Source organism: Motacilla alba, chromosome 2, assembly GCF_015832195.1.
Source record: "Motacilla alba alba isolate MOTALB_02 chromosome 2, Motacilla_alba_V1.0_pri, whole genome shotgun sequence".
NCBI lineage: Eukaryota > Metazoa > Chordata > Aves > Passeriformes > Motacillidae > Motacilla > Motacilla alba.
Window position 1 is genome coordinate 29,068,402 of NC_052017.1, and position 26,619 is coordinate 29,095,020.

Below are 26,619 nucleotides of genomic sequence, written 5' to 3' on the forward strand. Positions count from 1 at the left end.
AGAAAGTCACCATGTTACAGACACAGGAAACATAACTGCCACATAGCAAATTTATTTTTAAAAAATTCCCTTTATTCTTCACAATCTACTAATCCTTGAAATTAAAACACAGGTACATTCCCTGCATAGGTAGGTGGACTTATGTATCCTCACTCTTACAGTTTTGAGAATACTAAACAAAAACTTTCAACATATTATATAGTAAAAAAATTAATAGTGTTTTCTCTGTTTTGTGGATGGTCCTTACTCCTCTCATTAGAAGAATACTGCTACATTTAAAACACCACTGATTCAGCTGACAGTAAGACAGTCTCCAATTTTGCCATCCTTATGCAGCAATTGATATTTTCAGTTGTGGCATTCCCTTTGATTTCATGAGAGACAGAAATAAATCTGAGTGAAAAACAAAGTTGAGGGAAGCTATTTTCTAGATCTGGTACTTAGCTGAAAGCCAAAGTGAAATCCCAGTTGTTTCAATGCACACACGATTTTTCTCATTTAATTCACTGTGACCAGTTCAGCATGAAAAATACTAAGCATTTTTTGTTTATGAAATAATTCATAAGCAACATCCCACTGTGCTCTGAGGCATCTTTACCTGCAAAATTTAGAATGCATTATTCTTGTCAGTCAAAGTATTTTGAGTCATTCTGGTCTTCCCTTCATTAGACTTTGGAATATTTCTGACCAAACCAATAGTGAAACACACATTTCACCATCAGCTTGAGACACCTGAAACAGCAGTTTCATTTACTACAATTGCCACAAAATAGACATTATTTTTGTGCTCTCACTAGTCAAAAATATTTACAGTACTGTCATGAAAAACTGAGAGTTCAGATGAGTATCTTCAGAAACTTAATTGCTACTGAATTCCTTCAGATAAAGCTTCATAAAGTGCTGGGGAAAAAAAAAAAGCAATTTAACAGTTGGCCTTCCAGTGCTTTTAACTACAGGTCTATGTACTTGCAGAAAAAAAAAATTACAATTAAAGTAAGTTTTAAGTTTGGAAAACAATCCAAATCAAATGCTGCTCATTTTTCACTATGTGGTTCATTAACCACAGAAACTCAGTTTCACTAGGCTTATTGTTGGTATACATACAGATGGATCTATGCCACTAATTTTTAGCAGATAATAAATACCTATCTTGACAATTTACAACAAAACCTGGAGTATTTATAGACAAAGTAGCCAGTATTCTATCTTATGATGAACAGAGACATTCTGTCTTTTAAAAGAAGTCTTGCATAAGCCATGCTCCAAGAACTCAGACATGGTCAGCATAAAAAATTCTTTAGTACCCTTGAGAACTCTCAGTCCCTTCCTACCCTCTTCTTACTCCTCAGAATCTTGAATTTTTTGAAGATCAATGTCATCTAAGGCAGTTTCACTCTCCAGTGGACTTTCAGATTGCAGGGCTAGTGCCTCCATATCTTTGGTAAATTCAGGTTCTTCTGTTCCATCAGTAGGATGATTTGGATCCATGTTTTTTGTAGGATCTGGACTAGGATCTGACTGTTGTTCACTTGTAGAACTACCCTCCGCTAGCTGCATTTCATCTAAACAAAAGAGAAATCACACAATTAATAAACACTGAACTCCACTGCAAGCAAATATTTTTATTGTTGAAAAGCAGTAACACTAGGATACTTTGCATCAATTACAGAAGTGATTTGTTCAGAAAATCTTCATTGAAAAAACCCAAAACACTAAAGCTTTGCTGAAGTTGGTATAAGGTTACTCTGGAACTAACCCTATAGAAAGCCCTCAGTAATTTATCTTCCATTTTTGACAGACTACTTTTTTTTTATTACAGAAAGGAGCAGAGTAGGATTCCACAGTTATTTTAACTTTCAATTCAAACATGCTTTATTGACACTATTCTTATCACCAGCTTTTCAAAGAATGGCTGCAAGCCAGTTAAACACCGAGTACAGGTGGGGTTTGTTTTACATCAAAAAGACATGGACATGACTACATAGGAAGCATTTCTGCATAAAACAGACTGAAGAAATTATGTGCTTAAAAACAATGAACTTGGGTTGAAATTAATCATCCTAAAATTCATAACTTGGCTGCACGGAACAGAATAAGCTATTGCACCTTTACTCTTCAAGCAATGTTTTCTGAGAAAAAAGAAGGTGTTAAATAACTTTTTTCACCTGATTCTGCTAAGTAGGACTGCATGCTAGGACTTCTGAAAAGAAGGCGGGGAAAGCCTAATTGGGAGCAGTAGTTATATCTTGGTTTATTGTTCTCTGTTGTGACTGGTAGCCAGCCAAAAAAACAGTCACAGCTAGCTAGCCACAACCCTGCCAAAGCCCTGCCAAGGTCTTACGTGGCAGTGAGCTAAGAGCCTTCACCACAGGCTGAAACGTGGACTTTTCTTATACTCACCCCTGTACAGCAGAAGCACTTAAACTTTTGAGTTTGCTTGCAGTTGCAGCTGTTGTTTTTTTTAATTATTACTTTCCTGATGTACAGGATTTGTAGGGGGTATTACTAACTTTCTGAAATAAAACTGCTGTTGACATGAAATGCTCTGATACAACACCATTCACAAGGTGACCTGAAGCTCAGATGACTGCAGTGTCTTGCTAACAGTGCATAATTGGATAAGGTCTATAATGTGCTGGCCATCTACTTGAATCAGCTAATGAAAATTAACATGTAGATAATGGAGGAGAAACATAACAAAGAATGTTAGCTTTGCTTTTTAGGCAGGAAGGGAGAAGAGCCCTCCACCAAGATCGTGCCTCTCTCTCTGAAAAGGACAGCACGTGAGGCATCACCGCTCACAGCTCATTATGCTTTGTTGTACTGGTATGCAATACATGCAGGGATTTCTAACATCCTTGCCTCCAACTTCCACAGTCATCCTGATCCCATGCAACAGCAGCTCTTGTAACAGGATCAATAGAGGAAACTGTTGAAAACTTTAATTATTACTGATTTATTACTGATTTATATCCTGCTATTTTGAGTACAGCTGAAGTGAACAACATTACCATTGTAAGGCAACAATGATTTGTGCAGTGCACTTCTACAATCCTTAAAACAAAGGAAGGGAAAGCCAGTAAGTTGTAAAAGAGAAAAAGTGATTGCATCCCCTACTTTCCTATTATTTCACTTGGAGAAACATGGGAAGGGGAAATACAGTGTTTATTAGTAATTATTTTAATTACTTGTTTCTAGAAGGGAGAAAAACACCATGAGCAGTTTAAAGACTACTGCTTGCTTTCCTCACATTCGAAGCACAAAACACAATAAACTTGATACTGTGATTATGAAGAGAAGTATTATGGGAGATTTAACATCTACATTAACCTTTGCAACTGGAAGGAACAGGCTTCTTGTTTATTATCCAACTTGTCTTAACACCTCCAACAAAACATAGAGCAGCATTAAAGTTCTGCACTAACTTGATCAAAGATCTGGATTTTGAAACAGTGCAGCGTAAATCAGAATGCTTCCATTGTAGAAATCTGTGTAACTGCATCATTAAAATCCACATTTGGAAAGTATACAGCATTTGTAAATTTAAAGGCCAGTATCCCAGCAAACTCAGCTTTGCTGTTATGTTTCATCAAAGATTTTTCTCCCAACCTCAGCTGTTCCAGTTTTAAGACCTGGTAAATTGCTCTTCGTGATGCAGTTAACACAGCATTAGTTTCAGCAAGGGAACAACAGATCCTAACCTTTCTTTTGCTTCTTTTCTTGTTTCCTTTTCTCTTTGGCAGCTTCTAGTTCTTGTTTCTCATGAATTTCCTTCAGGATCTTGCAGACTTTTTTGTGGGTAAACCAGTGCATTTTCTGGCAGTTCTGGTCACAGTACATCACCTGAAAGTTACCAGAATTACCAATTAATTTTCATGTACTAGAAGAATTTCTTTGCATTTCGTAGTGCAGCAAGTTAAATGTCTATCTATAGCACTTAATGTTATTTTAAAGCAATTTTTAAGGTCATATGGAGTGACTCTAACCTATATAAGAATCTATAAAGAGCAGTTTTTATTAACTCTAAACATACAGAATTTTTGCTCTTTCTTCATTCTTTAGCGTACACACTTGGAAATCCAAGTACTCCTTCCTACTTGTGAACTTCATGCATCTTTCCCAGAAGTAGATGGCTTGAACATCTTCAGTGCAGGCATGCATGCCATCCTTCCTAAGTCTACACGGTAAATAGGGAAGCATTCAAAATCCTCAGCACCTCAGTGCAAGTATTTTTTTTATTCTTACCATTTTACATACTGAGCATCTTTTGTCTGCTCCCTTTCCCCCACAAGTTGTACAGAATTCAGCATCCACAAAACCCACTTGGCCAGTAATCGCTTGTGTAAGCACAGAAAAAGCCGTGGGGTCAGAGCCCTGAAAGACAAGAGGCGGTAATGAGATTAAAAGCCAGCGCTGCTGCAGAGAGAGACGCGCAAGGGAAGAAACGATGAGCACGAGCATCGGTCTCACTGAAGCTGCTGCAGCAGTAAAAACATAAAACCAAATCACAGAACTTCAACTAACATGCACAACTTAAGATTTATCTTTAGATACACTTTTGTATCTCAAGTTAACTTAAGCCCTGAGCTTCTGTAGTATTTCCTTTGTAAGTTTATTAATAAACTCCACATTCTTTACATCTGTAGATCCTATGCAGCAGATTTTTGCAGCGCAATCTCTGTGCTGGCACACAAAAAACAAACGCGTTTCATTTGTCAATGTTGTGCTCAGTACACACAGGTGCTACAGACCAAATGGTCAGAACTTGAAATTTTCAATTATTTGCATATTATTATTATTATTTAGATGTTATTTGCAGCATCCTTCCCATGCAATGCAAGCAGTAAGGTTTAGGTAACCATACCTGAAAACTATTCTTTTGGGCAATGATATAAATACTCTTTGGGGCAATGATGTAAATATTTGAAGAAGAAACACCAAGTAGTTCTGGCTCTAAGTAATTCCTTAAGCTGTCAGACTACCATGGAATATGCACAATCGTAACTATTACGACAACACTGAGATGCCCAAACTGAATCCAAGTAATTGTGCAATGACAAAAGTCAAAGGCTTCCACATAAATAAAAATTATAGTATGTTCTCCTTTCCAGCTCTGCATAATGGACAGAAATCCAATGGAATAAACCATAACTGCTTTAAAGGCATGAAAGACTGAGGCTCTCCTAAGAAAAAAGGAACAGGAAGGAAAATGTTTACTCTAAAGCAAGTTGTAATGCATCACAATGGCTTATGTTTTCACACTGTGTTTATCTTCCTGGCTTAGGCAAACAGTAGAGATTGCACTAAGCCTCAGGACATTTTAGCAGACCTGGAGCCACTTAAGATGGAGGCTATTTTTAATTGGCTCTGAATAATCCAAACACGTCACAAGATTGTTCCAACTCCCCAGTGTTTGTGCGTACAACATCTCGCTCTCAGAGACCAGAGAGAACATGCTTAAAAAAGAACAGCCACTCTCGTGTAAAATTTATTACGAAGCAATAAATAGTCCTGAAATGAAGAGTGTGCTAGCAAAGGCCTAAGAGAACAACTGAGATTAGATTTTTAACTTGTAATTTTGATTTCCTAATTTAGATATAAATTTTGCTGCACATTGCATCATCTTGCCTCTCCCTCTCTGTGATAAAAGGAACCCCACTGAACCTTTCTCCTTTTTCTACCATCATATATTACCATCTTCTTGTGTCCAATAGAACAAATGAATGCATTAAATCCAGGAAATTATTCAATCTTAAACTGAATTTAGACGTTGTGAAAACAGAGTGCAAATAAGGGTTCATATTTCTCTGAATCTACCATTTCAATAAGTGAACTGGCATAGAAAAACTGAACAGACATATCAGAGGAGGAAAAGAAAGCTCAAAGACAAGAAAATATTGCATCAGTTTTCTTTAAAAGCTGAGGTGTTTAAGCATTTGTTATGGGCACATGAAAAGAATACTAGTTGAAGTACTTTAGAGCATTTTCCCGCAATACGTAAAATCCAGCTCCAGAGAGTTTAGGGACATCAAACCGTTTGCTTAAGGGTTGCAGGACTGTAATATGTTGCAGAAGCTGAGGACAGAAAGATGTCTCAATCTGGATTTACTGTGCAAGTTACTGAGAAAGGATTTTCTTGACAGGAAAAACTTACTATTTCAACAGGAGCAATACTTCTCACAAGCTGCTGGAGCAACGTGGCTTCACAGTAAGGAAACTTCCGGATACTTTCTCGAATTAGCTTCTCTTGATACACAGGGAAACCATCTTTATCTCTCCCTTTCAAGAGGCTAAATTTTTAAAAATGCATGTAAAATCAGAAATCACATGGTAAATATTCAAGAACAAACACAGCATGCTATAGTCTGTCCCCTTTCAGATTATAGAGAAGAATAATAATTTGGCAACTTCATATGTTAAGTTCATATGTTAAAATGCAAATGAAAGCATTTTTATTCTAATGCACAATCATTATGAAATACACAATATATAAATGCTCTGAAACCAGGAGTTACTAATTCAGCCACAGAGAAAAATAATAATCTATAGGTATACTATCTACATCTGACTAAAATATCAAAATGATTTGTGCTGTTTAAAAATGATCATTGTAAAAATAAACACAGATGAATGAACAATACCTTAAAACACAAATTCCACTTTATTGTTATAGCATGCTACAGTCCTTACGCCTCTTTGGCTACTGTTTTTTTACACAGATCACTGATGAACTATTTGATTTCATCATGTGAAAGCTGACTTCATCATTTATTTTCAGTGTCACAGAGGATTTCAGTAAAAATCCACAGTGGTGTACAGGGAATGTGATCCTTCTAAAAGTCAGGCCACTTACTTTGATTATGTAAGATCAGGCAGCTGGTTTGTAACTCAGGAGATTCTGAAGATCTGTCTAAGTTATTTAAGAGCATAAGTCTCATCCAGAGTCTGTGGGTTTTGCAGTTCTCACTTGCTTAAGTGTTTTTGAAAAAAAAATCTCAACCCGCATGACTGCTGGAGAGCAAAACGGCATAAGAAATGTTCCCAGATGAACCATACTGGACACTGAGAAGTCCTTTTTCAAGCCTATCACTCCCCTTCTTTTCAATCACGCATTGTTGTCTGCTGCTTCATGGTGCATATGTAAATGCCAAGTTCTAACCAGTTCCAGTAGAACTGAAATTCCAGTAATGTTTCCTTTGTACCCAGGAAAGGACAGCGTCACTTCAGATACATAAAAAAGGGAGACAGTGCCACCCTGAAGTAAATGCAGCTGGGATTATTTAACAAGTTATTTGTCATAGCCTTTATCCAAACCAATCCAATCTATTCCTTCAGTTGTCTTTTTCCTGGTATCTGTAACACCAGGGCATGCATGTGCTTTCAGACCTCTCTGTAGAAATACTCACCTTTTGATAAACCCATCTAGTTTATCCTCTCGCTCTTTTAAAAATGTAATACATTTCTGGAAGATGCAACTGATATAGTGCATTTTCATAGCAAGAACTTCATTCATGTCTTTCTGCTTCATGCATTTCTCACAAATGAGATCCAGAACCCTGTAACATTTCTGCAGTGCTTCTACTTCCGCCAACAGAGGGTTCTCTTTCACCAGTAACACGATCTAGAAGATTGAAGAAAATGTAATCCACTTAAGACCTGTGCATTGACATTAAAGCTTATATAGCTCATGGTAGCTAAATTTCAGTGGAGTTTCTAATATTCTTCTACTTCCTTCTTATGCAGTCTTCCCTTTCTTTTTCCAGTCATTATTTACCATTCTTATTCAACATACTGTAATTCACAGTTCCCAAATAAGAAAACATTTACAACTAAGACTGGTATTAAAAACAGCAAGTTTGTTTTGTTTTGTTTTTCTTTTTAAAGAATAAGAACCTGAAGAATCAAAACTACTTCTAAAGAAATTATAGAAACTACCTACACTATCCTAAATCTCTTTCCTTTTGAACTCTACAGTCTTGTATGGTTTAAGGACTTGTATGATGTAAGCAGTTTCACAGAACACATCCATCTCACATAATTGTGGAGTACCTCCTGTAGCCTAGTAAAGCACTGAATAAAACAATCTATGAGGAAACTGTAAGCTCTACTCACTCAATTAGCTGCCACTGGTGCACTACTGTCTCTGTGTACTGCAGATACCTGGCTGGAAACTGTTAACAAATTCTGGACTTTGATTGGCAAGCCCAAGGAATTTGTATTTGAATTTAGGTGTATTCATTTCTCTGAACTACACTGGAGGAGCAAACCATAAAAGACATTATTGTCAGCAATATCCTGGGAAGTAAAATAAACATTGTCTTGCAGATACTTTCAGAAACAGCAGCAGTGGTAGATGTGACTGTGGCAAACCAGTGATGAAGGTAGGAAGATACGTGCTCAGAAAAGCATTGAGAGAACAAGGAGATTTTGTTAAGGCAGGAAATTGTTGTATGTTTCCACTTCAAGTGGGGCTGAGAAATAAAGCCTAAAGAGACAGCTATTTATGGTTACTGATATAAGAAGTAAGAATCTCTCCACTTAAAGGTGTTAGTTCAAGATTCTGGTGTATACAAACACTGAAATATTTTTTTAATCACATCTAAACATTGAGGCTGATTCTTCCTCATTTTCAAAAGTAGTTGAATTAGCAGATAATGCTTTTGATCTCAGTTGAACTTGCCGAAGAGCAGAATGCTTTCTGACACAAAAAAAAATGCTCCCACACCAACAAAAACATACAATTTATGTATTACTCCACCTTAACAGGATGCATGTTGGTAGTAGTAATAATTTTATGCAGAGGCCCAGCTAATTTGACTGGCAGTTTTGGTTCTTTGTCTAAGCCTTGTGGTTTAGTATAGTAGTCCAGCCTTTCACGTGGAAAGAAGTTGTTGATGACAGTCACACAGTCATGTTGACCTGAAGGCACACAAGGAAAAAAATCACCAGTGAAATAATAATAAGAAAAAAAAATCACCACCTAAACCCAAATGTAATATAAGCAATACAGGTGAGAGCTACCCACATGCAAAGGAGCTTTATATGATATATTTTGCACTGCAAAGAGGCAACTCTTGTCGTTCTCTTGCATGTAGCTTTAATCCTCAGTAAGTGTTATTAACTTAGTGACTCCCAGCAGGGAACGCCCTCATGAAAATTCATTTTGAATATCCTGCCCGCTTTCTGCATTCTCTTTCCCTGGTAAGCCACAACTAAGAGAATAGTCATTTCTCCCCAAATTATACTATACTAGTAGTCTCATACTGGTTCTATAATTTTTCTAGATAAGATTTTCCTACTTTGTACTTTTGAAATGAATGACATTTGCATTGAGATTCTTAAGTTTTCAGACCTGCAAGCAAGTATTACTGTATTAACCTAAGGTGGGAGAAGTTATAAGAACAGAACACGCTTGAAGTTTACCAAAAATAAAAGGACTGTAATGAAAGCAACAAGATGAGAAAAGTTACACCCTCTTCTTGTTTTATACGTCTGACAATACAATGGATTACTTGACTAAAAGAAAAGTAAAACTTATCTTTTCTAGTTCAGGACCACATTCTTTAAATTGATTGATTTGTCTTGGCACTAATCCTATAATCAGTAGGAGACACTCAAAATCCAACATTTAAAATCCTCCACTGTTTTAGAAGAGACAGTTCTGAGCTAATGGAGCACAGTGTAAGACAAATGACAGGGGAAGAAGTATCTTCACTTCCCACACACAGGCAGATGAATTAATGTTGATTGGACAAAGAATAAAAAATTAACAGGAATAGATTCCAATGTGCAGACTTTTACAGAGTAGTGTATCTCAGTATGCCTGAAAATATTTATAATACTTTGGTGATGTGATGAGATTTTCAACAAGAATTCTCAAAAATTATGTTGGAGATAATATTCCCCATTCACTCCATACAGCATCACATCAGAAAAGACTCTCCAAATCCAAAGGATAATTAATGGGAGTAGACTTCTCTGATACTTAAATGAATAGTTCAGGTTTTGCTGCTTGAACCTCAAGTGAACAATATCAGACTTTTCTTCTTTGAAACAGCAGAACGAGATAAAATGGAAATTAAAACTTAGCACTAAATCACTATTCAAGGAAGTAAATCTAAATGGCAAGGTAGCCTTGAATTCAGAACACCAATGCCATTGAAAATGACTCCACTTAACCTCATAATATTTTATCAATTCTCCCTGCTAGAGAAGAAGTTGGACATTAAGCCAGGAACCTAGTATTGTCAAGGAGGGTAAAAAAATTTAAAAAGGGCTTATAAAAACAAACAAAGAGCAAAAAAAAAAAAAAAAAAAAGCAAAAAAAGCCTATTGCGTGTTTTGCCAGGGATTATTTCGCATGCTGGAATGATAAATCTTTCTCTTATTCTACTGAAGTTCAGGTCAGTAAGTAGTGACTACCTCAGAAAAGGTTCCAAGAGATCTCCCCCTCCCAGAAGCCAGGGAGAAGGGCAGGGCTGGCATGCTGCCAGCACACAGCTGCAAAGCTCAGCTGAGTTCCTAACTCCTGGCACTACAGTTGAACTTTCCCACAAGGGAAGCTCCAATTAGCACTTGGTGCTGCACTTCAGACCCCTCCAGTGCAACCAGCTTCCTCTTACTTTTCCAAAGCAGTGACATTGCAAAAACTTACACACTTGTGTAGCACCTGTTCTCACAGGTAACATCATCTGTGTTTTTAGGAAATCAAACATGGGAATAGGACACAAATTGACTCTTACACGATGAGATGTGGAAAACAAAGCTCAGCAACGTGTCAGTTCAGAATAAGTCATTAAATAATGTTTCTCCAAGAAAAAGCATCAGACTCTAACACTTCACTTCTTAAGGAGTTTAGAAAATGATAATAATTTTCATCTTACCCACAAAAGCAGCCATCTGAGCAGCTGTCCTTCCCACAGAGTTGACAACATCAGTTTCTGCTCCAGCCTCTAACATCATCCAGGTGATTTCTTTGTTTCCTGAATTTGCAGGAAAGATTTGGGGAATGAGCAAGGACAAATCAGAACTTGTAATTCTCTATGCTTCAGAAAAGAGGTACCGAATTTCTTAAAGACCAGGAACAACACTGAGGAAAATGAAAGTCATTATGTTAAGCATGTAATTATTTTAAGCACAAATTTAGAGAAAGGCATGTGCTTATTTAGAGTTCCAACAGGTGTAACTCTGTTCTCTGTAATGCACATTCAGCTTCCCGTGGAGCTTATGGGAGTCCTACTCATGCAGCTACACTAGAGGTTGGTCCCTCTGGACAGCAGTATAGAAGGAAATTCTACTAATCTAGTTTAACAGTTCAACTACATTTGCTATTCTAAGAAGAAAAACACATTCAGGACTATGATGTAGCAGGAACACAGTGAACAGAACAGATTGTTCCTTTCTCCACAGTGGGAACTGGGTGTTCAGACTGGGCTAAATACCAAGTAAAATGGAGCTAAAATTTGATGGGAAGATTAGATGACTTAATTGGTGCCCTTCAGAGACTAAAAAAGGACTCTTGTCACCACTCCTGCTGGTTCTGCTTTCAAAGGTATTCTTACTTTATCCATTTTTGTGCAGATGCAAAGTACAGAAAAGTGAATACAAAAAAGGGATGGTGGATGAAAATTAATGTTTAAAAACAAAGTCACTGCATCAGTAGAGCTCATGTACCTTTTGTGCTCACAGAAAACAGACTCTAAAGTCAACATTCAGAAGCTTTCACACCCAGGATGACAGGCTAAAAGCTCAGCTGTGAGAAAATGGTAAAAATACAGCATTTTCTAAAAAGTAGCACTCATTTAACAGCCTCTAAGAGTTTGTTCTCATCTATCTGCTGCAGCTGTGATATTGCTCAATACCACAGAACACCGGAATTTCACACATCTTTTTACCAAAGTTGTAGCTGAAAAACAATCTGATGATCTAGTTAATGTTCATGTACCCACATAAGCCTTTTTTTAAATATTTATGATGAATGAAGGCAGTTTAAACTCTACCTGCTAAGAACCCTGACTCCCCTAGAATCTCATTTTTGGTAATACATAAGTGGCCTAGTAAAGAAGATACTTAAAATAACCTAATATTCCCAAATCAAATCTTTTCTCCAAAAGGAACAACATTTTAATGTGGTGTCTTTTTCTCACTCAAGCAAATTACTGTTCCAGCCATCAGGGGAAAAGAATAGCAAGAGGAAAGCTGCAAATCACCACTTGAGACAGGAGAAGATATATACAGCTGTAAGCACTCCCATGCAAAAAATAATAATGCAAGAGGAGGGTGAAAATTATTTTGGGAAAACATGGTTTTAAAACTTACTAAATACATTTTTAAAAGTCCACATGACAGTTGGAAAAATAATGTAGGAGAAAGACAAAATTTGAAAAATACTGGATTGAGAAGTCTTATATACCACCAAAAGCTACTGGTGCAGCATCATTTTCAGTGTAACACTGAAAATGTGTCTAAGTAAACAAAATCTATTCCACTGCACAAGAAAACTGTCCCAGGAAAGTGAATGTTGAGGTCTCTAACAAACAGGACAAAGTAGGCACACAATAAGTAGACTGTATGCCTCAAAATACTGAACAAAATAGGTTTTTATATGAGTCTGAACAGAGGTTCTCCTGTTGCACTGCCCAGAGGATTTTACTGATCATGATGTAGTTGCATGGCTCATATAAAAAACAGCAAACCTGAATAATAAAACACTTATAATGTCAACACTTACTTTTAAATTAATAACTTATGGCAAATTGTAGCCATTGATGTCATAAAAATCAGTGATTTGAGTCTAGTAAGAAGTTACCTGAAAGTCCAGCAAACATCAAGGCAGTGTATCCATGCTCATGTTCATTGCAGTTTACATCAGCTCCGTGTCTCAACAGCAACCTGCACATGTCCACCTTCCCTTTGTAGGCTGCGTGCATCAGAGGGGTCATGCCATGCTGGCAAAAGAAAGGAGAAGCAAATAACATACAAAAAAGAATGTTACATCTCTTGATCTTCATCCCACTGATCATTTTTACTTGGCCATACATATTCAATATAACTACCAAAGTCTCACATAGTATTTTATTTACAAAAAACCCTCACGAAATCTTAATGAAAAAATATGGTTACTAACGTGCAGCAGATTTCTGTGTCAGTTTTCTTATTATGCTGTGCTATAAATTTGAAAACAGAGCACGGTTTAACAAATGAAATTCATTTAGTCAAGTCACCATTGTCCTTTTATGTAAGACATTAGTGTTAAACACAACTGATGTTTCTGCTAGTTGGAAAAGCTTGGTTTAGAAAACTTGTTAGCTTCCTATGTTATTCTTTTCTCCCCTGCCGTGGCTCATATGATAAGCAGCAAGAAAATTAGAAATAGGCAGTTGTTGTTTTAAACATTAGAAAGATTTTCAGTCTCTGAAACCCACCTTGCTCATTTTCAGTCATGATTACTGGTAGTTTTGCCTTCCACCTCTCTCTCACTTCTCCACCCTTTTGGCATTGTGTCCTTGATCAGCCAGAGCCCTGACAGCCCTCATAAACCTCATAAAGACACACGGCTCTTGTCAGACTTTAACAAACCTGGCTGGTTTGATCAACTGCCCCCGCACAAAAAGGATTTGCTTCAGCATGGGAGGACTGAGGTGTGATTATAAAGGTAAAGCTGGGCAAACCCCAGAATAAATTTTCAGAACTAGAGTGAACTGTTAGAGAGAGCCTGCACTATCTCTCTTCAAGGGCAGGGAGAAGCATGCTGCTGGTTGATAAAATTGCATGACACTCTGTTTTCAAAATATAGTATGCTTTTTCCAATATGCTGTTTATTTTCACTTAACATCACGTCAGGATTCACATTATCAGCCAAGATACTTTAACTGTCCAAGAACACCCTCCAACACTGCATACCAGGGCGAGTGCTTTAGTTTGTCCCTCAAGAAAATCAAAATGGCATTCTGTTCCTTTTTTTGGCAGTCAAGGCAGTGTACTTGAGTACATTCATGTACAACATTACTGCAGCTCTGTAAATGCCTGGTAATGTGATACTCTGAAATAATGTAATTGTCAGTTTGAGCCTTAATGTATTTCTTGTTTTGATTTATGACTGCATGAAACCCAAGTAAGTTTAATTTAACAGCATGATTGTCAAAAAATTTCTAAAGGTGAGGGAAATTGAAAAAGTTAAAAGTACAACAATTTTAAGGTATTATAATTTCATTACTCTCCATCCTAACTGAAAATAATAGAAAGTGCTTACTTGATCTATTATGTTTTAGTAACCCACAAATTTTGGTAAACCGCAATATAAACTGACATTGAAGAACCAAAATACCTAAAGAGATCCCTTCATGAATATGAAACAGACTGCTTTTGCTAGATTTCTTTTGGGGTGTCTCAAATGTTGAATATAGAGTTTCTGTCCTACTACATAAAATATATTTTATTATATTACATTTCATAATGTTACATCAAAACCAACTTTACAGGCCAATCCCAGTCTGGAGTCACAGTAGGGATTTGTCTCCTTTAGCAGCACAGAAAGGTAGTGCAGTAAGGGAATATAAACACAGTACAGTTTTTGATGGGAGAATGATTTTTAAAAAACAATGACTTTTAAGTTTTGTTATATCTTGAAAGCCAGTTGTTTCAATTAAGATCTGAAGATTATATGACAAAGTAAAGAACTGGGTTTGTTTTATCCTCTCCTCCCAGAAAACTGTTTTTTAAAATCCTTTGATTTAATTTTGGAAGTGTCAGGCTGTGGTGTGGATCAAAAAAAAACACATCAGGCAGAAAATATGTGGATGGTTGCTATAAAATTAGATTTGAAGTCACATTAATATCAGTTTTTCACATTCACAGCAAACAAAAGAGGGTCAGGAAAGACACAAATTTATTTGGAAATGCTTGGTATCCTGTATTATGTCCCTACACTGAAACTGGATTGACTGCAAATACTTTTCTCAGCCTGAATGTCAAAGACAGGTCCAGCAACAGTCTGTTTTCTCACAGATGACATTTGGATTGTCAATACAATGTACTTAAAAGACAAAACTAGCAGATGGTTTATTAAACATACAGATGAAACAAATTTTTGTTCCACTATGAAACATCAGATGAAGGATCCTTTTTCTAGCTGTTACCATGCAACATTCTTCTAACCAAAAAAATTGAGCTTTTTAATTTTATTCTCCAGGACAAAAGCGAATCCTTCCCAGCTTTCTTTTTTTTTTTTTTTTTTTTTTGGTAGGTATGTTACATGGTAACCTCTTCTGCAGAGCTGCAAGTATTTCCTGTATGTCTCACCATTATTCAAGAGGAACAGAGTTTACAGTGCCTCTAAAAATTGCCTGGCACTTCTCTTGACTGGCTTCTCCAGCTCACCAACCAACAAGACCTCCCTGGCACAAAAGGGCTCTTAGCACAGCCAGCCCGGCCATTACAGACCATCCTTCCCAGTTCCTCATGTTGAAAATAGCCCAAAAGCAGACTGAGGAATGGGATTCCAAGAACTGCTGCCATGGCGGGGAAGTCAATTGATGAAAAAAACCTCAAACAACAAACTATGGGGTCAGTGGAGAGGCAGAGAGATGAGTACCAGAACCAGGGAGGGGTTGGACTCCACCACCAGCACAGAGGAAGAAGAAAGCAGGTCAATCTGTCTTCAGCATCCAGCTGAGGTGTGCTTCAACAGGATGAATAAAAAGAAATTTATGAGGATAATAAAAAGGAAAAGCAACCTTTCGCCTTCAAGGAACTACAAAGGAAGTTTCCAACAAAACTCCTGCTCAACCTTCATCAACAGAGGAATGGGGAAACACAGGACAGCTAGGGAACAAGAAGTGGGACAAACAAACAAACAAAAAATACACAGTATATCCCACTCCAGTGGCATGTGCATATTTGGCATAAAACTTCTCCATTTTGTGAACATGACTGTGCAAGAGCACAGACATCACATGGGTATAGTTTTGTGCCTAACACGATGACAATTCACCACTGAAGTAGCCACATAAACCTGTGTTACTCAAGTGAAAAGCGCAATCCAAGTGTTCCCAACATTCCCACGCTCACTTCACCCTTCTTCTCAACCATGGAACCATGTCAAGATTCGGCATCCAGGCTGGATTACACTGGAGCAGTCCCTCAGCAGGTACTGGGGTACACTAAGGCATTGCACATGCAAGCACCAGCTATTTAAATAGAGCAGGAAAAGTAAAAAAAAAAAAAAAAAAAAAGTAAGTGAAAGGGCTGTCAAAACCCTAGCTGAAAAACTGCTGTAGACACTTGTATGCCAGCAATATTAAAGCATCAACCTCTCCCTTCTCCAGGGAGAATTGGAATCATTCCTCCAATGCCCCACATTAACACAGAAAGAGTGTCTTATTTTACCCTGCAGGTTCAGGCAACAATTCAAGTCAGAAAATTATAAACAAAACACATAACTCTTGGTTTGGCTTTTACTTGAGACAGTATTTGGGACATTGCTAAAAATGATGTAAAAAGAACAGGTGCTACAAGGCAGAAATACTTGTTGATGTATCTCTTTAAAATCAACTCTCTTGTGCTGAATGCTGTTAGTCTAGAAATACAACTTGACTCTTCACTGGATGAAAGCCTCTAGAAATTTCACCCTTCAAGCTTTTGAATACGATTGCCCTTACACATCTTAAATTTCCTAAAAGCAGGATTTGGAAGGAGGTCAACAGCTACATGCACAAATGATTTTAGCTGTAGCTAAATATGGACTAATTAGAATATGAAATACTGTTCAGTAAGTGTCGATCACAGCTATAGTTCTCCTTTATAGTCATCCTGCTCAGCTGTTGGTTTCACATATGTAACACATTAGATTCCTCTGATGATCCTTCAGTTCATCTGCAGTGATGAAAAGTTAAAGCCTACATCAATCAGCAACCTGAATTGAAACCAGATAATTCTTACTTGCAGTGGAATTTTCTTTCGTTTGTGTATTTTGAAGTATTATGTAAAAAACATCAAAAGACAAAACCCTTCCTCCTTAACAAAGGCCAAGGATGTGGCATTTTCTGCTAGCATAGGATTTTCACACTAGAATAGCAAGATGGATTACTTAAAGGAACCCTCCATTGAACATACTCAGTATGAGTGAAGCTACACACATCTCAGCCATGAATAAGCAGGCTGCTGCTGTAATTCCCAGGAAGTGTTCGGTTCTGTAGCAAAGAGAAGTGGACTGTTTCTAAATGATCTATTACCAAATTGAACAGCTGAATTATGAAACGGGAGGGAAAAAGTAATGCTGCTAATGCCAGATGATAATTCTGTATGTAAGAAGATTATGAACAACCTTACAGTTATTTTAAATAGAGAAAAATGATGTACTTTTCAGGTCAAGTCTGTTGGCTTGATCTGCAGAAAACAGGGGATACAGTACTCCTTTGCAACCTTAACTACCAACATGACCAGAGGAAACTTCCACAGCTGGAAAGCCCATGTGCTTCCTTGAGCCTGCCTTTCTATAACAATCTGAAATATTTTAGCCACATGCTGCAGATGGAGTTCAAGTCAGCAAAGTGCTGACAAAGTCACAATACTTATAAGCTCTGCACTCTCAGGGGAAAAAAAAGTTCTGAAAAATTTCTCCCATACTAAGTTTCCAAATTATCAACCACTCCATTTAAAAATGACTAAGCAGTGTACATTTAAGTTAAATATATTTGATTTTATTTTACATCCATTTCTACAGCCCATCTATTTGTCCCAAAGTTTGAGGACACCTGAACTTAAACGTCCCTGAAGTTTTAAAGTCACCAAACTGTTAAAGATCAGTTTTGCAGAAAAGCCATTGCGCTTGTTTTCATAAAGACAGTGATTAAGACACAACAAAACAACTGATTTGGTCAGAAAGGGTGCTGAGAAAAAACAGGACTGTATCTGCTGGATATCTCCAACCTTCTGGAAGATGGGCATCTGGGACACTGATTTGAGTGAAGGGATCTTACTGTGTGCTGACACTCCCAGCAGAGCTCGGCAGGAGGTGAAGGGTATGAGGGAGTCTTGGAACAAGGGCAGGAAAAGCAAGAAGACTTATAATTTTTTATTTTTAAATACATGTACCAACAGCAGAAACAATGCTGAAATACTGCATCCAGCTCATATGTACATTTTTAAAGTAAGAAGCCAAAACAACTGGAAAGAATTTTAAAAAGAGCCACTATTAGAGCTCACTTGCTGCAGAAACATAACTTTAGGCAAGATACTTAAAAGGTCACTGCATCTGCAAGATGTTAAAATATGACTTGGTCCTTGTCTAAAGGTACATAGAGAAAAGACAGCTGATCGTTAGTAATTTTTAATCTACAAGAAAGTGGATCCAAGCAATTAGAATATACAGTCAAACCAAAAATGAAAGGAACAGATTATCTGTGGGTTCTTTTTAGATTAGGAAGTGCACTATGTAACAACCTGCTTCTGATGCTATGAGTTCTTCAGCCCAAAATTATTAAATTGTGATTGCATGCTTGCTGTACCACAGCTAGAAGACAGAATTACATTAAACCTGGGCTCATTCTGTGGATTCTCTCATGTAAAAAAGTCTTCAAGGATGGAAATAAGTTCCTAAGTGAATTGTGCTCCCACTTTAATACCTAAGCATTCTATCTTCAGGGCTTCCTTACTTCTTAATATTAACAAAATACGTAGCAGTAGTAATATAAATGTGAATTTCAAGATAAGCAACTAAGGCAACAGAGAAAAACAGTAAGACCTGATGCACTGAGAGCAATCTACAGTTGTGGCAACAATGAATAACAGACTAAGCTGATGTTTAACTGGGATTTGACACACTCTTACTTATGTATAGATATTAGAATAACACATTGGAGCAAAAATGGATTATAAAAGAAAAACTGTAACACTCACATAGCTGATGGATTTAAGAAACCTGAACCCTCTCCGGTTTAATGTGCCTGATTACACACCATTCTTGGGATTAAAAAAGAGTCTGCAAGTCCATTGCATAAAGTTTCATGGGCTTTATGTACATTTAGTCAGATGTGAGACTTAGGTAAATACTGTTAGTACTATTTCTTCTACAACAATAGCCTGAGGCATAACTCAGACGTGGTTTCTTTGAATAAGCCACATCCTCTCAACACTAATCCCAGATGTTGCACTAATACTGCAGCAACGCTGCCGTCATTCAGCACGACCAGCAATTACACTTAAGGAAAACCTTTTGATGTCCATACAATAAAGCACACTTACAACCAGACTTATATTGTGTCCTGGGTTCCTAAAGTTCACTGTAAAGCTTAGTTTTACTAGCTTTACAGAAACTTGTTGAAATTCATACAATAAAAATTCAGGTTTAGTATTTAACTTAAGAATGATCAGAAAATGGATCTGTTGGCAGAAAAAAAAAGGCTAACAATATCCCAGGAAGATACCTGGTAGAAGAAGTGGCAATTTTTTTCCATTCAGCATTCATGAGACCACATCTACAATATACCCTGTGCCACTTTGAGCCTTCCAGTGCAATAAAGACATGGATAAACTGCAACAAAATCAATGGAGTACCACCACTACATGGTAGGAACCTGAGCACTTGTGCAGTGAAGAGAGGCTGCAGGAGCCAGGCTTGCACAGCCTGGAGAAGAAATGGCTTTTGTGGGACCCAACAGCAGCCTGCCAGAGCTGACAGGGAGACCACTGAGAAGACAAACTCTTCACTTACGGTGGTAGGAGGGCAAGAGACACTAAGCCTGAGCTGAGGTTCAGACATAAGTGAAACAGTCTTTCACCAAAATCACATTAAGAGAGTAGAACAAGTTGCCCAGAAATATTTTAGTCTCCATCCCTAGAGATTTACAAGGCCAGGCATGTCAAAACTCAGAGCAATCTCATCTGAGCCTGGAACTGAAGCTGCTTTGAGCCAGAGGCTGAACTAGACACATTCCCAGAATTTCCCAGTGATATCTATGAAATTATAAGCTGTGAAAACAACCACAGATTAACATTTAAACTGATAAATTACACATGGATTTAACATGCATGATGGGGAATTAGTTTTGCTTGCATGTTATATTTCATATTAATGTCGCATGCTTTAGAAAAACATTGTATAAAGAAAGAGAAGAGGAAACAGGAACATCACCTAAGGTTCCTTTCTCCACAAACTTATTCCCACTTTCCGGTAGCACTTCAGGATTTTAATCTTCTACATGTTTACCACACCCACTTGTATAAAAGGCTGTGGTTCCATTTCTGATCGAGCTAGTACGCTTATGAGATAAAAGCAGGGGATGGGGACAGGTGCTGTGTCTGCCACAGAGGGACTAAGCAGAGGGACTACTGCTTTTGAAGGTGACAACAAGTCAGGGAGCACCCCCATGCTGCAGCATTTATCTTACCTTACAGACAAAGCTCATGCTGGAACTTGAAACAGTGTAGTACTTTAAGTAACATTAATCTTTAACCTTTCTTAAAAAAACAGTAAGAACTCTAAGAACTCTCCAAAGGTTCATTATTCGGCTGCAAGCTGGAAATATCATGAAAGTAACTCTGATTTTCAGGGCTATAGCAACCGCTGTTTTATAGAAATCCTATTTAACATTAAGGCCTTCAGACCTAGCATTTTCCTTATTAAACTATATTTCCTTATTAAATTATTTCCTTATAATGCTTGCACAGTTTTGCAGTACCTCATCCAGGCAATTGACACGGACATTCTTGCTCCCCAGCAGCCTTCCAGCCTCCTCGGTGTTTCCTTTAAATAAAAGGACAAAGAGAGAAAAGGGGGTGAGAAATAGAATAAACTGAGAATCTGGAGGAAAATGGTCATTTCCATTTCTCATTAGAATCAAAATCTTTGTATGTTAACTGCTTGGGATGTAATTAAACACCAATAAATTAATTGCCCTCAGTGAAGAAGCTTAGCAATGAACAGTGTTATGTTGTAGAAGCTAAAAGCCAAGAACTCACAATATCAAAGAGCAGTTGGAAGGTATGAACTACAAATAAACATCTATTTTTTGTGAAGTAACTGACCTACACACACAAGAACAGGACACATCAACAGCACATGAACAGCTCCAAATGAGTATCATGATACTGAGCATTTTAACACATTTTGTGCTTTAATCCCTTTTGTCTAAAAGAGCTGTCTATATTCTCAAAAAAAATACCTCACTTTAAAGACTTCTTGGTTTGAATGAAACATGCTTTATCATTTACTCACATAATTTTTCCTGTTTCAGTTTGAAATTTGCAACGTATCACATCCACAGGAGTAGGATGAATTTGCTTTTGGCAATAGAGGATAGAGATAGAAAGGACAAGGACCCAGGTAGCTTGATCCTTGACATTTCTAAAAACTGCCAAATGCATAAGTAGACTGAAGTCTGAAAAAAATGTGCCAGGAAAAAACAGGCTACACTTGTTGTTCAATTCTACTGTCCTACTATTTTTCAATTCATTACCAAAATCCTTTTGGCTAAGCCACAGGTCTAAAAATATGATTTAAAGCCCATTGGAAAACTATTCAGATATTGCCAACACAGCTTCTACAGGCACAAAGAAATAAAAGAACATTCCAAGAGTCTGAGTTTGGAAAATATTATTGCAAATTAATAGAAACTTCTAATTACTGATTCAATCATCAGCAAAGGTCTTTCAGCAGTGATGTTCTTAATAAAAATAAGCACTGCATCACTTATTTTAATTATTTTCATGTTTATCTTCACTCTTTCAGAAGTCACCCAGCAATTTTTTAGCAAAACAGCTCTTGAAACTTCAGTTTTGGCTAAAAAATCCGATTGAAATTCTAGAAATAATTTTTTTTCATAAGGCTTTTTGGTGTGGTTTAACTACCCTACATGGGCTTTTACCATCTTTCTTTTAATTCATTAATTTCAGGAAAAAAAGACAGTCACCTGAGCCCATCTCACACACTTAATAAAGACTGACAGTCAGGGAATCATCAGCTAACTCACTCCCCCAGACATACATACATTCTAAACATGTTAGAAGCTTCTCAAGAACTGGATCAGTTTTCAGAAGAATATCCCAGCCAAAGAACAAACACCAGTAAGAGAAAGTCTTCAAGAGGTGATCTTCAAGTAAATTTTAATACAAGCAAAGCAAAGTCGCATTTACAAACTCAGAGTTCTGTATGACAAAACATTGAAGGATTTTCAAACAAGACACTAAACTGACGGAAGACAGACTTCTAGAATTCACCAGAAGTAAAAGTTGGAGCCAGGCTCCTCATAATGGTGGCATGGTAGGAAGCCAAGAGATATAACAGGCAGAAGGTGAAATGAAAGGAAGCTTCAGACTGGAGACAAGGAAAAGCATTTTCACTATGAACTCAGTAAAGCAAAGAGATTGCCCAGAGACACTGTGCAGCCTTCCTCCTTGGAAGTTTTCGAGACGTGATGGGGTAAAGCCCTGAGCCATCACATTTGACCTCACAGCTGATGTGTTTTGAGCAGGAGGTTGGCCTAGAGACCTCCTGAGGCCTCTTCCAACCTGAATTATCCCATGACCCTGATCAGAAACATCAGGTAAGTCAGACAGATGTGTGTGCAAGACCAAGGTCTTAAACTCTTATTAAAGTGAGTCAGTCAAACTGGTTCTGGTCCACAATAAATGCACTGCTGTCCTGCATTTGTGTCTCTGACACGGAGAAACATTTTAATACAACTAGGAGTGAAGCACCAAAACTGTAGTAAAACTTTCATGGGTTCAAATTGCCTGGAAACTACATATAGAAATGCACAGAACACAAGGTGTTTGTACTTTGCCTCCAACTAATGAATGCTGCTCATCATTTTCAAAATACCAGTTGGAGGGTAACTATTTAGTTGGAGTTATGAAATTCACGTTGCTGGACCAGGAAACCCAAATGACAGAAAGTTCTCTGGCAACAAACATGTGTGACAGACAGTGCGACAAAACTGTGACACTCACATGAAATGCAAAACCACAGAATGGGGGTCAGGTTAGAAGGGACCACAGTAGCCTAGTTATCTGGTCCAACCTCCTGGCTCATGCAGGCTCATCCTAGAGCACATGGCACAAAATTGCATCCCGACAGTTCTTGAGTATCTCCAGTGAGAGAGACTCCACAACTTCCCTGGTTAATCTATTCCAGTGCGTGGTCAACTGCACAGTAAAGAAGTCCTTCCTCTTATGCAAGTGGAATATTCTGTGCATCAGTTTCTGCCCACTGCCTCATGTCCTGCTGCTAGGCACCATCCAGAAGTGCCAGGCTCTACCATCTCGACAGACATTGAGCCCCTCTCCTCCCTCTAACAGGATAATATAAAATAGTATAAGGAATAGTAAAATAGAACATTATAAGGGATAAGAGGTGCACAACACCCCAAACAAGCTCAAGTGCTGGCAATGTGAGAATGACGTGTCCACAAAGACGCCCTGGTCTGGCAACAGCATATGTGGAAAACCTTACAGCACGCTAGAAATTACCCCCAAGAAAACTTTTTTTTTTTTTTTCTTTTTGGCAGTGGGCATTAACACCAATAACTAAGCAAATGCCAACAGACATCGCCAATAAGATTCAATCTTTCCTTGGCAGAGTTAGACCCGCCCAGCTGAGCTTCCCCAGCCCCAGGGCAGCGCAGCGCGCCCCCCGCTGCACGCCTTGGGTGACGCGGGCCTGCCCGAGAGGGAAAGGCCGCTCCGGCACGGAACAGCGGCTCTCCCCGGCAGGGAGAAGGGTGACGGCCCGAAGGCGGGGCGGGAAGGCAGGCGGCCCTCAGCGCCGTGACCTGAGGAGCGCGGCCGGGGGCGAGGGGAGCCCGCGGCGAGCGGCCGGTAACGGCGCCTCACCCGCCGCCCCCAACGTGCGGGGACACGAAATCCCTCCCGGGGCACGGCCAGCGGGGCCCGTGGGAGCTGCGGCCCGGGGCCGCGAGGGCTCACCTGTGGCGATCACTGCCAGCAATTCCTTCTCCTCGGCGCTAAGGTCGCCTTTCCTGGGGGGAGCCATCGCGACCCCCGCGCAGGGTAAGGCGGGATCAGCCCGGGACGGCGCCCGAAGCGCCCCCGCCCGCGGCACCGCCCCCGCTCCGCTCCTCACGGAGCCTTCCGCCCGCAGCCCCGCCCCGCCGGGGCCGACTGCGGGGCGAACCATTCCTGCCCAGGGATGGGGGTCACTACGTGCCAGCCTCTCGCCCTCCGCCAGCTTCCCACACGGTGCTGCCGGAGAGAAGGAGCCTGTCCGCTTTTATCCATTCTTTTCAAGTTGAGAAACGCGTTACGGTTTTCTTTTGTCTCTCTTTTTTGGCTTCTCCGCGGCTCCTTCGTTTCTCCTCCCCGGGGAGGTGCCGGGAGTGGTGCGGGCGGGCGGAGGCGCCCGTGTGTCAATGTGTCCGTCCTTCACTCCTCCATTGTCTCCCGCCGTCGCCGCTGCCTTCGCGCTCGCTCGCCCTCCCCGCCCCGGACCGCGCAACCACCCGACAGGTGCGGCCGGGATGGGGAGAGCGCCGAGCGGGAGCCGTGCCGGAGCCCCGCCGGAGCCCCGCGGCCGCGCTGCCCAGGCGACGGCGGCTGCTGTGGGGCAGCTCCGGGCGGGCGGGCGGGCGCGGCGGCCATGGTGGGGCAGGGCAGGGCAGAGCGGGCGGCGGCGTCGTCACAGCTCCGGTGTGGGTGCTGGAGCCCGGGTTCGGAAATGCCGCCGTTCGCGGGTTTGCGGAGCACCGGCGGCGCCGGGTCCGCTGCGGGAGGGCGGCGGTGCGGGCTCTTGTGCACGCCGGCCCTTCCTTCCGTGCTCCTGCTTTCCTGCCTTTTTGTGGCATCGGTTGGTTGGGTGGTTGGGCTTTTTGTTGTTTTATTTTTTCCAGGCAGGAAGAGCGTTTTGTTCGGCTAAAGAGGCCGAATAGAGCCATGGTCGTGCCGCGGCGTCGTGTCTCCAGGAGGAAGCGGGCGCTGATGGATCGGGAGGGGAAGGAAGGCGCTCAGGGTGTTCGGAGCGGTGCCTTTTGTTGGCGCCTTTCTAAAATTAAACTGTTGGTGGAAAAATAATCTTGGCTACAGATCCAACTTTCCACTATTCCAGCGGAAGCTCGGTAGGCACAGGGACCTGTCCCCTCCAAGGGACAGAGACTGAGGTTTAACATCTTTGATTTTTGCCTGTGTTTATAGAGAACAGAGCAGGACCCTGGTACTCGATGCTGACTTTTACCCTCTTTTGCCCTGCTCTTAAATGTATTTAAGAGTATTAATTTTTTGTATCCTTCCTTTTAAGGAACCCATTTTTCCCTGTAACTAATTTTTGAAGGCATGGCTTTATCAGCAAGCTGAATTTTTCCATTCCTTAGTACTTTGCAGGTCTCATACTGAAATATTTAAATACCTTTTGGAATTTCTCTTTCTAATACTGATCTTGTTCTCTGTTTTGATACATGTTGATGACTTGTTGACTGAGTTTCAGAAATGGTGAAGTCTCTCTCATAGAAGAGCATGCTCTCTGAATATGGTGTATCTTTGTAACTATTTGGGTAAAAAAAACCAAAATGTGATACAATTTTATTTTAACTAAACAGCCAAATTGTGTATATTGCCATGATTTTAAAAATCATGGAAATACAGGGGTGCACCACCATCTAGTTTTACTTGCATCAACAAGTGTAAATAAAAGAGATTGGTTTGGATTTCAGATTATAACAGATTCCCTTGATGTTTTTTGTGGGAATCTGTCTTGAAGGAAATGCTGTTGAAGCACAAGTGCTTTTAATATTCTGATCCAGAAAACTATCCCCATGTAGTGCTAACAGAGGTATGTCACTGGCTCAACCATGAAGGCTGAAATTAGGATTTAAGTGGTCTTTTGTTGGTTCACTGCAGGGTGTGAATTTTACCTGCTGTGAACAAATTTTGTGACACTACAGTGCCCCAGTAATCTCTGTGGCACTATTAAATAACAGCCTTCAAGCTTCCTTTTGCATTAAAAAAAAACAAACCAAAAAACCACAAAAACTGTCATGCATTCAGCACAGAAAAGTATGCATATGACATTCCTTTTATTTAATATGAGAATGTCATTATTGCCATCCTGCCCTTGTTCACAGAGTGAACAGACAGTTTTTTTCCTTGGCAGCCTCACTGGATCTCAGTTGGTGACTAAGGCTACAGGAGTGTTCCATCTGCAAGGGTAATAAAATATTTTCAGTGCTAGTTAAAACATGTTTCTCACTCTTACCTGGCTTCTGTGTGACCTTCAATCCTGTAATATGCAGATATTTCACAATCTTCAGATTATCCTTGTGAGAGAGTGAGGAAGTGGCATTGACTCCATTTTATGAACATAATTTGGAGCATGGAGGCAACAAGTGATTTTTTTAAGGCAATGTAGGGAGTCATTGTCTCAGCAGAGACCTGGAACATGAAAATGTAGGTTCTGTGCCTTTGTGTCTTGAAAGCATTTTCTTTTATCTGCTGTATCCGTTTGTTTCACATATTTAAGATGTGTGCATTACTGCTTGGTAATTAATAATTTATATTTTGGGTATTACTGAGGGAGAGGGAAATGTTAACCTTACTGTGATTCATAATATTTTCTCGATTTTAAATTATATGTTTACATATCAAAAATTCCCTATTTCCTCATCAGATGATACA

At 39.4% G+C, this 26,619-nt stretch overlaps 2 protein-coding genes across 2 annotated transcripts in view; one reads left to right on the forward strand and one right to left on the reverse strand.

Moving 5' to 3' along the window:
• Positions 1–36: 36 nt before the first annotated feature.
• Positions 37–24,148, reverse strand: ANKMY2 (ankyrin repeat and MYND domain containing 2). Its single transcript, XM_038122654.1, has 10 exons — positions 23,923–24,148; positions 20,679–20,743; positions 12,809–12,947; positions 10,884–10,982; positions 8,759–8,919; positions 7,407–7,621; positions 6,155–6,290; positions 4,246–4,374; positions 3,702–3,843; positions 37–1,562 (listed from the first exon to the last, which is right to left on the reverse strand). Exons 1-10 carry the CDS (start codon positions 24,131–24,133, stop codon positions 1,339–1,341), a joined length of 1,521 nt encoding a protein of 506 aa, XP_037978582.1. The 5' UTR covers positions 24,134–24,148; the 3' UTR covers positions 37–1,338.
• A 119-nt stretch (positions 24,149–24,267) lies between these two features.
• The window catches only part of BZW2 (basic leucine zipper and W2 domains 2), a 55,272-nt gene continuing 52,920 nt past the window's right edge, over positions 24,268–26,619 (forward strand). Inside the window, exon 1 of the mRNA XM_038122641.1 lies at positions 24,268–24,462. The gene's annotated coding sequence lies outside the window, so the exon portion shown is untranslated. The remainder of the gene's footprint in view (positions 24,463–26,619) is intronic.

Coding starts and splice junctions, on each gene's coding strand:
- ANKMY2 (XM_038122654.1), bottom strand. CDS start 24,133: ATGGTTCGCCCCGCAGTCGGCCCCGGCGGGGCGGGGCTGCGGGCGGAA. Junction 12,948..20,678: donor GTGTCAATTGCCTGGATGAG/GTACTGCAAAAC, acceptor TTCTTTTGCCAG/CATGGCATGACCCCTCTGAT. Junction 4,375..6,154: donor GTATTGCTCCTGTTGAAATA/GTAAGTTTTTCC, acceptor CTTGTCTTTCAG/GGCTCTGACCCCACGGCTTT.